We start from the raw sequence: 12,245 nt of genomic DNA, 5'->3' as shown, positions 1-12,245 counted from the left end.
ATAGGGTCCTCACACCATCGGTGCTCGGGCCCTAAATATATGATTTCTGAAGGATCATGTGACACCGTTATGGATTATGAAAATTCAGCTTTGCATCACAGAAATAAATGATATTTTAAAGTGTATTAAAATGGAAAACCATTATTTTAAATTGTAATAATATTTCACAATATTACTTGGTTTTTTTTCAGTATTTTTGATCAAATGTACTGGCTTATGGTGATCCTGGGAGACACTGTTCAGTAAAGTGTGGTTAAAATGCTCCTTGTGCTCATGTTCCCTGTCAGAGCCTGTGTGTGTGTGTGTGTGTGTGTGTGTGTGTGCTGTTCTAACCTTCAGTACCTCTATTTATAATCGCACTCTACAGTGTTCTTTCCTGTTATTCAGACTTCACTGTGAAGTGCAGGAAATTGGTTTATCGTAAGACGGCGAATGAATTTGGCTTTTGCCTTCTCTCAGCTGTGAACTGCTCTGCTTAAGAAAAGCACAGTGAGTCAAGCTAAACCAGATACCTTAAGTGTTGAGTTCAGTGGTACATTGTGCGCAGACATTACTGGAAATAAACCGTGTATGTGGTGAGGACTCCTCAGCTCACAGTTACCTTGAAGCAAATTTACAAGAAGCAAATTAACAACTTGAAGCAAACCACCGGTTATTATGACTAATCCACTGTTTAGTCTTGCTTCATATCGGTTTGTACTTAAAAGAATAGTTTGCCCGAAAACACTTACACAGCCTCAAGTTGTTTCAAACCTGTATGAGTTTCTTTCTACTGCTAAACACAAATTTGAAGAATGTCTGTAATCAAACAGTTGATGGACCCCATTGACTTCCATAGTAGGAAAAAACAAATTGCTATGGAAGTCAATGGGGTCCATCAACTGTCTGGTTCCCAACATTCTTCAAAATATCATCTTTTGTGTTCAGCAGAAGAAAAACTCATGAGTAAGTGATGACAAAATTTTCATTTTTGCGTATCCTTTTAAGGGGATAGTTCAGCCAAAAATGAAAATTCAATCATTATTCACTAACTTATTCATCATTCATTAAAGGTGCTAAAGAGGATCTTTTCGTCAACTGAGAAACCAAACACTGTTAGTGAGTTTTTGAAATGAGCGCATGCATAAGAACAGCCCCCCTCCTTCACAGCTCATTTCGAGGGAACGCCTCCCAAAACTCGTGCACGAGTATTGGAACACGAGTGTTTACCACCGGCATTCGCTGTGTTGTGTTAGTGGATTCATTATGTCGGACTCACCGCAGGTAACTCATAATCTGCAGTTGTTACTCCTGTCTCCTGACAAAAACATTGCATGCGGCGTCTGTAGAGTGTGGAAAGTTACTGGAATGCGCAGCCGCGCTCGTCTCTCACAAGGAAAGTAATGGCAGTGATTGACAAGCCAGAGGGCCAATCGTTTACGCGATGATCGCGTAAACGATTGGCTGATGTTTTTAAGACCCTACCTCGTGCACAGATGATGTATATTAATATTATTACTTTCAGTGCACCTAATAAATAGTCTTTTATCAGTTAGGTAAAAACAGTTTCAAGTAATATTGCAAAAATGTATAAAACAAAACATCCTCTTTAGCACCTTTAACTTGTATGACTTTCTTTGGAACACAAAAGATGATATTTTGAAGAATGTTTCTACTGTTTTTGTCCACACAGTAAACGTCATTGGGCTCCAAAACCACACTTGACCTCACCGAGACATTATTATTATTATTTTTTTTTTTTTTCAAAATGGTTTTCATTTTTCAAAATTGCGCCTGACTGAATCAAGTCAGTGAGGTGAATTATAGAACCAGATCCATGTAAACTGGATCAAATGATTCACTGAAAAGATCTGACTCATCAGAATCATTTGTTATAAGACATTGCTGCTGCTCTCATGAAGCACACACACACGCACGCACGCACACGCACGCACGCACACACACGCACACACACACACTACCAGAACATATATACAAATGAAATAATAGTGCTTTGCTTTTGGGCCCTGGCTATTGAGCAGTCTTTTATGTTGAGCCCTACTTGAGTCCCACAAAAGAAAGAAAGTTATATGGAAAAACATAAGAGTGAGTAAATAATGGCAGAATTTTCAGCTTTTCCTTTTAAAAGCAAATGAGTGTGTGTCTGTCTCTGTCTCATCACACAACCGTCTCTGATGCTGACTGCTGTGTGGCAAAACATGTTTGAACAAAACTAAGCTCTGACACAGAAATGTCACATCCTAACGCAAAACCAACACACAAAGCACTCATTCTGTGCATCTGCGTTTTATTTGTTCTTGGCCTACTTTGTTTCAGGCATAGATGTGTTTTTACTCTGCTCATCAAGTACCCAAAACAGGAAGTGATGTTTTCAGGAGCTGATTTGCTCAGAGATCGACCGATTTATAGATGCATCTGTTTAAAGCTTGTCAGAAATATACTGTTTGAAGGTACCTTCTTTTAATCTAGCAAAATGAGCACAGTTGTTGTCATGTGACTTTATATTTAGAAAGGCCCATCATGTACACCTGATAAGCATTTTTTTTATATGATAAAATGGCATTTGTGCTATGTTTAGCCCATCACAAGCAGTGAATTGCAAATATCTAAGTGTGTCCTCCTTTTTTTTTTTATATATATATACTAGGTGTATCAAGCACCACCCTGCTGCACTCCAAATCTCTACGTGGGCATAGGGACTGCTTCGAAAAGTACCATCTCATCGCCAACCAGAAGCTCTCCCGCGCCAAGGCCTCTCACAGCGCATACGAGGGCGTGAAACGGGCTCTGAGCCAGCGAATCAGCCGCATTATACAATACACCCAGAACAGAGACTCTGTAACTGCAGAAACACCTGGGCGCTGGGGTGCCAAACAGATTCTGTGTCACTCCCAGCAGGGCGGTAGGAAGCTCGTACCCCAGTCGGATGCCCAAGTTCCCCGCTACGCACCGCGATGGGCGGACGAGGGATCAATGGCAGTGTCGGAGTACGGGAAATCCATGCTGGACTGCCACTCCTCTGAGGAGCTTGGTCTCGACCTCCTGCAGGGCTCATGCCAGGGATTATGGGCTGGAGAGAGACACCACCCACGAGAACCGCAGAACCGAGAGCAGAGAGACACAGCCAGACAGAGGAGACACACAGGACACAGTCGAGAAGAACGTGAGTATTTATGATATAAGCTACTGTTCAAACATTTTTTTTTGTTTTGAAAGAAAGTAATGCTTTTATTTAGCAAGGACATGTTAAATTGATCAAAAGTAACAGTAAAGATGTTACAGAACATTTCTATTTCAAATAAATGCTGTTCATTTGAACTTTCTATTCATCAAAGAATCCTGACAAAAAAGTATCATGGTTGTGACAAACATATTAAGCACAATTGTTTTTAAAAATGTCTCTTCAAAAAAAAAGTAAAGAAATTGTTGCAAAAGATTTTCATTGCAAATAAATGCTGTTCATTTAAACTTCATATTCAAATAATTCTGAAAAAATGTATCACGTTTTCCATAAAAATGTTAAGTAGCACAACTGTTTTCAACACTGATGATGTGAAATGTCTCTTATTCACCAAATCAGCATATTAGAATGATTTCTGAAGGATCATGTAAGACTGAAGACTGGAGTAATGATGCTGAAAATTCAGATTCCCATCAATAAATTACTTTTAAAATATATTCAAATACAAAGCAGTTACTTTAAAGCAGGGGTCATCAACTATATTTGTCCAAGGGCCAGAATTTTTCTCTGCAGACACTGTAAGGGCCAGATACTCGTAATATAAAATAAAATTCGAATTGTATCCTAATATGTTATTATTTGATATACTAATTCTAATTCCAAATGTATTTTATTTTTTACATATTACCTGTACTGCAGCAAGCCACCAGGGGGCGATAGCGATATTTTAGGCTTCATATTTGTGAGGCTGTCAAGCTGTCCATCACTGTCACGCAATTGTGCGCTAATCCCAGGCAAGGAAAATTTTGACATTTGTGAAAAAATGAGCACGTGAAACAATAAAAGATGTTCAATGAGAGAACGCGTTTATCGTCATTCTTGACTGAAGGCAGGCTATGGCACAAGCTACTTTTCAGAAGGGTTTTTTTTTTTTTCGTTAGATTTAAAAATAAACAAATATGGAACGGACCCGAATATTCAAATATTCGTTCGGTGGGTTGGTATTCGATTTGAAAATTTGACATTCGAATATTTTTTTATTTTTATTTTTTGCACACCTGGGATCCCCCGCGAAACTATTCTCATTCCCCCTTGAATAAGGCCGGCGACACACTGGCTGCGTGAGCGTCTCAGCTGCGTGGCGTGTCCGTTTTTATTTCGGCTCCCATATTTAACAGGTTGGAGTTTGCACACTGAGACACGCGTCTCAGGCGCGCTCGAGCCACGCGGAAAACGCGTGCATGCTAGAAATAGAACCGACGCGTGTTCCAGCAACGGGAGTGTTCAGAACAGCGGAGTTTGTATGGACCGAAGTGCATGTCTGAGCTTGTGTTTTGTTGCTTTGACACTGTGGAAAATACAATAATAGAAACAAAATGTATTAGCATTTTTACCCGTTATTATCAATCTAAATTAATCTCGTTTTTAATTTAACTTAATTTCGTTTTTCTTTATTTAAATTTCATTTTTCTTTATTTAAATTTCGTTTTTTCTTTATTTAAATTTCATTTTTGTTTATATAAATTTCGTTTTTTCTTTATTTAAATTTCGTTTTTTCTTTATTTAAATTTAGTTTTTCTTTATTTAAATCTACCCTTACTGTGCCAATTTGTTAGTCAGAAAAATATTAGACTACCTTAAAAGTATTGCTTAATTTAACAGACCTGTGTGTGTGCGTTTTATATCAGTAGTGCAGTGACCGTTCTCGGAGCATAAGCCCTGCCCGCGTGAGGTGCGCCGCTTCCCGCTCGCGCTGTTCTGACTGTAGTTTACTAAAAGTTTATTAATTCTGAATGTGTCGCGTCTCACGTGTCCATCTATATTGCACCAAATGCGACACTGCACTGCCTTGTGAAGTCGATTGGATGAACGGTTCTCGAAATAATAAAAATGCAAACGGACATACAGACACAGATTCCTGCCTTTATTAGAGAGAAAAATATGTTCAGCCCCTCTCTCCGAAGAGTCGATGTTCATTACTACCGAAGCTTCGAAGCTCAAAAAATGGTATTCGGACCAGCCCTAAACTTTTTTCCTCTTACAAGGCTATTCCTGAATTCAGTATTATTCTGGGGGCCGGATGGAAATCTCTGGCGGGCCGGATTTGGCCCGCGGGCCGCCAGTTGACGTTGCATGCTTTAAAGGATTATTTCATTTCAGAATTAAAATTTCCTGATAATTTACTCACCCCCATGTCATCCAAGATGTTTCTCTTTCTTTCTTCAGTTGAAAAGAAATTAAGGTTTTTGAGGAAAACATGCCAGGATTTTTCTCTATATAGTGAACTTCAATGGGGACCAATAGGGTGAAGGTCCAAATTGCAGTTTCAAAGGGGTCTACACGATCCCAGCCTAGGAATAAGGGTCTTATCTAGTGAAATGATCGGTCATTTTCTGAAAAAATAAAAATGCATATACTTTTTAACCACAAATGCTCGTCTTGCACTAGCTCTGCGATCCGCCACACATTATGTAATCACATTGAAAAGGTGACTTAGGCGGAAGTACTGTGGTAGGGTGAAAAACTCCACCTCATTTTCTCCTCCAACTTCAAAATCGTCCAACATCATTGTTTTACCTTTTTTTTGTAAAGGCCGTTTGACTTCGTCTTTACACATTCACTTTGTAGACACAGGATCGGTACTTCTGCCTACGTCACGCTTGACCTTTCCAACATGATTACATAACGCGTGGCACATCCCAGAGCATTGCAAGACGAGCATTTGTGGTTAAAAGGTATATAAATAATTATTTTTTTAGAAAATGACTGATCGTTTTGCTAGATAAAACCCTTATTCCTTGGCTGGGATCATGTAGAACCGTTTGAAGCGGCATTTAAACTGCAATTTGGACCTTCAGCCCTGAAGTCCAAAAATCCTGGAATGTTTTCCTCGAAAACCTTAAATAGTAGTTAATTTGCTATGGTTTTGTTAGTATTATAAAATCAAGCCACAGTGAATGGTTTTGGCCTAAGTTTAATTCTTACGGTAACATCTTTGACAAAGTGAAGGAAAGAAATCGATATCCTCACCATTAGGTTTTTATCTGACGCCTTCTATCTCTGCATCTTTCCCGTCAATACAGTCCACAAAACACCAATAAAGGGCTGAGGTCACAAACTAGACCTTGATTTCTCTCTCTGTTCTTCAATGTCTGTCTCCTTTTTATCTCATCCAAAGAAAAGGCTTCTGTTAAAAACAGATATGTCATCAGGGTCACACCACATGCTTTTCAGAGCCGCACATTTGATTAGAATGCGTCTCAAGGACTGTTATGAAGTCATCTGCCTTCAGCTGTGAAAGGAGATGTTTGTCAGTTTTCATTTTATTGAAAAGGATAGCGAGGGAATGATTTTTATAGCCACTTTATTGTTTGTCTTTCTCTTTCAGTGGTGACGATGAGTGTGGAGGATCTTCGCCAGCTGAACGAGCAGCTGCTGCTACAGATACAAAGTGAGTTTGATCTTCAAAATTTCAGCCAAATTAAGAAAAATATGACAGTTTTAATTTTTGGGTGAACTACTCCATTTAACCTAAACACATGCTTTAGGGAAGAGTGACTTGATATTGGTAATAAATTAAATTGTTTTTGATGTGATCCACCATATTTCCTGCAAATTATTAAATTATGATTAAATAATCATCATTAAATAATTATGTGTAGATAATTTATTCATAATTTCAAGGCTCAACAGTATAGTTTCCCTCTGGCCCAGTTTGTACTTGCCCTGACAACATTTTATCTGGCGCTGCCACTTGCTTACATATTTATTTAGTTCTTTGTGTGTTTGTTTTTACACGTCATTATTTATTTACTTTTACATTTCATTATTAATTTTTTTTTACATAATTTTTTTAATTTCATTTTACATTTCATTTTCATTATTTTCTTATTTTTACTTTTCATTATTTATTTTATTAGCATTTATATTTATTTAAAGGTGCCGTAGAACCTTCTTTCACAAGATGTAATATAAGTCTAAGGTGTCCTCTGAATGTGTCTGTGAAGTTTCAGCTCAAAATACCCCATAGATTTTTTTAATTAATTTTTTTAACTGCCTATTTTGGGGCATCATTATCTATGCACTGATTCAGCATGCTGCCCCTTTAAATCTCTCGCTCCCTGCCCCCCTGAGCTCTCGACTATAAGTGCAGTTATACAGTGCATAAACAAAGTTTACACAGCTAATATAACCCTCAAATGAATCTTTACAAGATGTTCGTCATGCATGCTGCATGCATGTGTCAGATCATGTGAGTATAGTATTTATTTGGATGTTTACATTTGATTCTGAATGAGTTTGAGGCAGTGCTTCGTGCCTAAAGTTAACATTACACACTGTTGGAGAGATTTATAAAGAATGAAGTTGTGTTTATGCATTATACAGACTGCAAGTGTTTAAAAATGAAAATAGCGACGGCTCTTGTCTCCGCGAATACAGTAATAAATGATGGTAACTTTAACCACATTTAACAGTACATTAGCAGCATGCTAACGAAACATTTAGAAAGACAATTTACAAATATCACTAAAAATATCATGTAATCATGGATCATGTCAGTTATTATTGCTCCATCTGCCATTTTTCGCTATTGTTCTTGCTTGCTTACCTAGTCTGATGATTCAGCTGTGCACAGATCCAGACGTTAATACTGGCTGCCCTTGTCTAATGCTTGAACATGGGCTGGCATATGCAAATATTGGGGGCGTACATATTAATGATCCCAACTGTTACGTAATAGTCGGTGTTATGTTGAGATTCGCCTGTTCTTCGGAGGTCTTTTAAACAAATAAGATTTACATAAGAAGGAGGAAACAATGGAGTTTGAAACTCAATGTATGTCTTTTCCATGTACTGAACTCTTGTTATTCAACTATGCCAAGGTAAATTCAATTTTTGATTCTAGGGCACCTTTAATATAAATTATTAAAAAGATTAAATGTTACATTTTTAGATTTTTTTTTTTTCATTACAGAGATTGGTGTTTTTATTATTTTGCAATAATAGCTGTAAATTATTTAGTTTTTTATAGTTATACAAGATGCTCCATAAATTCGTAAACACTTTTTCTGGAAAATGATGGCAGACATTATTGATTGGTGTGTAATTTCCAACCCAGTCTTACTGATGCCAACAAGACTATTACAAGGCTTGTGACTTTGATAAAAGCTCCCTCTGTATCGGCCAGTAAGATCATTTTACCTAGCTTTTATAAAAACAATAATTCATTTTTACATTAATAACAAATGGCAAACAGAATGGGATTTAAATTCTTTGAACAAACTTCATGAAATCAGCCCCAATGTTGGAAGAAGTTTCTATCAAATCTCAAACCCATGGGACCAGATTGTTTATACCAGTTGCATAATAGGCCATTCCAGGATGACACACAAGTTTTTAATAGCAGGAGAAGATCCATCAAAATGTTCTTTCTGTCAAAACTCTTTATCATTGAAGCATGTTTTTTTTTAGATTGTGCTGGATTTAACCCCTTTTTATTCACTTAACTCTTTTGAAGAAATTTTTAACAAAGTTAAACCAGATATAGTTTATCTGATCAGTTACACCTAATATAGTTTTACCATAATTTTTCCTTGCCATTTCACTCGGCGGCCCAATCTTTGAAACGCATCTTGGGCATCCTGGGCATCCATGCAGCTCCTCTCTCTTTGAATGGGGAAACATCAAATTCTCCAAAGCTGTTTGCTAAGCTTTCGATTAAATTTCATATTTAAAATCACCAATGAATTCTGACAACAACTGTCTCATTTTTTTTTTTCCAAACGCTCGAATCATAACAAAAAAAAAAACTGTATTTTTTAGGCTGGATCAAGCTAATGCGCATGCACAGACCTAAATGCGCGTCTCTTGTGCCCATAGCTTGTGCCTCATTTCGGAGGCGCGCGTCTGACTGTTTCTATAGAAACCAGTGTTTCTAACGGCTGCTGCAGTGACGCGATGACTTTACCAGTCGGCGATTGGCTCTTATTTTGAAGGCGGGACTTATTCCGCCATATTGCGCGTTACACTTTCTCCCATTCAAACAATACGAGTGACACATCTTGTGTTATTCTATAGTCTTTGACGCTACACAATGGCAAGTGGAAATGTTGGTTTAATCACCCATGTTTCAGAAACTGATTCAGAAGTAGAAGTGCAACTCATACAGGGATGTTTACAAAGTGCATTAATGCATTTTATGTATTGCTCTCTACAACGTCAGACACATAATGGTAATTGATATGATTAGCCTTTGGTTTGACTGCATTATCAAACATCTAATAATGTGTTGCTAATGTTACACAAACCATGTTCCCGTTCACCTCGGAGTGAGACAGCTACCATCTAAAAATCAGCATATCTTAGAAATCCTTTGAGCATCATAGAAAGTCAGTGGAGAAAAGCCCCGCTCCGCACGTTGACGGGATTGGTTACATGTTTGTGATGGCAGGAAACAGGGGTGGTTTCAAACTGTGTTTTTGGTACACTACAGTTTTAAGGAGAAAATACTCAGCAATGGTGATGACTGATGAATTTGCACATGGTTTGTCTTAAAGCATTTTAAAAACACCACATAGACAAACTGTAAGAGATAGTTCTGAACTCTGGCCAGCTGGCTATACTTATTATTGAGCCCGTCTTATGCAAATTTCAAGTTTATTATGTAGGTTACCGTTATTCTTGTGTTTGAAGCTCTTGAACTAATACACAAACTCTGTGTTTGTCCCACAGGTGTGTTTGAGGAGCTCTCTGTAGCTGTGCAGGAGAAGGACTCTCTTTCATCAGAGCTTCATGTACGGCACATAGCCATCGAGCAGCTCTTCAAAAACTGTGCCAAGCTGCCGTGGCTCCAGATCGGGCGAGCCGGGGTCAAAGCTGGCAACAACCCAGTGGAATGAGACCTTTTTAGGGACAACTGTGTCCCCTCAAAGACCGAAAAGAAACCGCAGCTCCAAGCAGACTCTTGCGGAAGCTCAAAGCTCAAATGGACCGGAAGCGCACGCGCTGTGCTAATAAGTTTAATGTCACCTCGCTTTTCAAGGTGGCATCTGAATTTTCAGCTGGACTTTTGAAAGCAAAAGTGTTTTGCAGGCCTGTCCAAAGTGTTTCTATGCAGAATGAGGTGTTTTTAAAACCCTACAAAGACTTTTTTTTTTCTCTCTCCATTCTGTCGTGGTTCCATTCATATGTTGCTTTTTTACTCCTCAGATCACTGTTTACTCTCCACTCTTGATCATGGGTGGTTAATAGACTTGGATCAGTCTGACAATGTTCCTCCTGCACATTCGGGCTTGCTGATTGGTTGTGGTGTTGCTGTGGTAACTGTTCCTTAGATAACAGTTTTTCCCTCCCTCTGCTCATTGCAGTGGAACTTGTTAATGACTGGTTGTTCCGTTACTCTAAGGCGTATTTAACTCTTTAGTGGAAGTTTACATTTCTTTTATTGCACTCTTAAAGCAGCGTTCTTCAAATTGACATTTCATAGGTGCGTCACAACATTTCACGGGTTATGATTAAGAAAATAGCAGTTTGGACATGTTTCAGCTGGTATGGTTAGTTCACACGTGTTAAGCACAGGCCTAACTTTGATTTAGGCTTAACTTGGTGCTGGGATTAATAATGGAACGATAGAAATGCTTAACCAAAGCCTTTGTTACCTCAAGGTAACTATTTCAGTATTTATTTTGTTAGGACAATTATTTGCTTGCTACAAATATTTAAAACCAAATTTGCTCTTTGGTTATTACTTTTTTTTTTTTTTTTTTTAAATGTGTGGTTTTCATTTTTGTCGTGTTTAGAGGTTGTTTTCTTGTGGTATTATTGTATAGTTTCTTATATTTAGAGTCTGTGCATAAAGTGAAAGTATCGTCAGGGCAAAAGCAACATTTTTTCCAGCTGCCTTGATTTCAGAACAGACTGTGTCGCCATCTGGTGGCCGTTCAGAGAATCCTGTTCACTTGCTGCCCTGATGTGTGTGCATGGCTCCGTGTCTATTATTATTGTTCTATTAAGCCTATTATCTCTAGAATCTTTTTTAAAAATGCAAATATCAACATTGTTTCAAGGAATCAGCTAGGTATTTTGAATTATCTGTTCTCTTTATAAGAGATACACATTCGACTGACCCCTCTGGGGTTTCTAAGAATATTTTATTTTCTATGAGCGAGTTATCTGTGTAATTCTGGTTATGCTCTGAAAGGTCAAGTCAGCAAACTAAAGCTGTAATTATGGATGAGTTGTGGAAAAGAAGCAATACGTGTCTGAAATGTGGTTTGCTTTCTTTGTGCAGTTTAAAATCTTTCTTTTATGGTTCACTCTGTGATTTGACATACAGGAGTTAATGAAATGAAGCACACTGTCCAAATGTTTGTGTGCTGTAGAGATACTGAATGAACTGGACGAGATTCATTTTTGTCTCGAGTGTGTTGCATATGTTGTCTTATTCATTAGGGCCCAAGCGAAAATTCGCGCAGGGCCCTCTTGTTCTTCTAAGGATTATTATTATTTTTTTTTTTTTTTTTTTTTTTTTTTTTTTTTTTCCGTCTTCCGGGGCTTTTTGGGGGCCTTAACATGCTCAAAAACTCTTGAAAATTGGCACACACATTGGAATCCGCGGCCATTAGGACGCCGGAGAGGCTGGTACCCGGGCGTGGCAGGGGGGCTCGACAGCGCCCCCTTGAAAAAAGTCTGAAAATTTGGTCCATATATTAAACACGCTTGCACGTATTAGTATGAAACTCAGTACACATATAGACCTCATCGGGCCGAACAACTTTCGTGCTCTAAGTTAAACACCACGCCAACAGGAAGTCAGCTATTAAGGGTTGTTTGAAAAACGCATGCTCTGGAATTTGATATACTCCTCCTAGACGATTAATCCGATCGCCACCAAACTCGGTCAGCATGAAGTCAAGACACTGATGATTAAAAATTGCCAGGGGATTTTTGATATCTCGAACGGTTTGGCCGTGGCGAGGCAACGAATTTATGGCGAGAAAAAGGAAACAGGAAATGTGTTATAACGTCTGCATACATATATTGATCTTTATGAAACTTCACGAGT

At 38.2% G+C, this 12,245-nt stretch overlaps 1 protein-coding gene across 2 annotated transcripts in view; it reads left to right on the top strand.

Moving 5' to 3' along the window:
- Window positions 1-11,626, top strand: part of lg2h21orf91 (linkage group 2 C21orf91 homolog) — a 28,449-nt gene extending 16,823 nt beyond the window's left edge. For both annotated transcript variants that reach the window (XM_048181646.1, XM_048181645.1), the window contains exons 3-5: window positions 2,648-3,163; window positions 6,570-6,632; window positions 9,914-11,626. In XM_048181646.1, coding sequence (XP_048037603.1) covers window positions 2,648-3,163; window positions 6,570-6,632; window positions 9,914-10,080 — 746 coding nt within the window. In that variant the 3' untranslated portion in view covers window positions 10,081-11,626. The remainder of the gene's footprint in view (window positions 1-2,647; window positions 3,164-6,569; window positions 6,633-9,913) is intronic.
- The last annotated feature ends 619 nt before the right edge of the window (window positions 11,627-12,245 follow it).

The sequence above is a fragment of the Megalobrama amblycephala genome, linkage group LG2 (genome assembly GCF_018812025.1).
Source record: "Megalobrama amblycephala isolate DHTTF-2021 linkage group LG2, ASM1881202v1, whole genome shotgun sequence".
Classification (NCBI taxonomy): domain Eukaryota; kingdom Metazoa; phylum Chordata; class Actinopteri; order Cypriniformes; family Xenocyprididae; genus Megalobrama; species Megalobrama amblycephala.
This window is presented reverse-complemented; position numbering and strand designations above follow the sequence as displayed.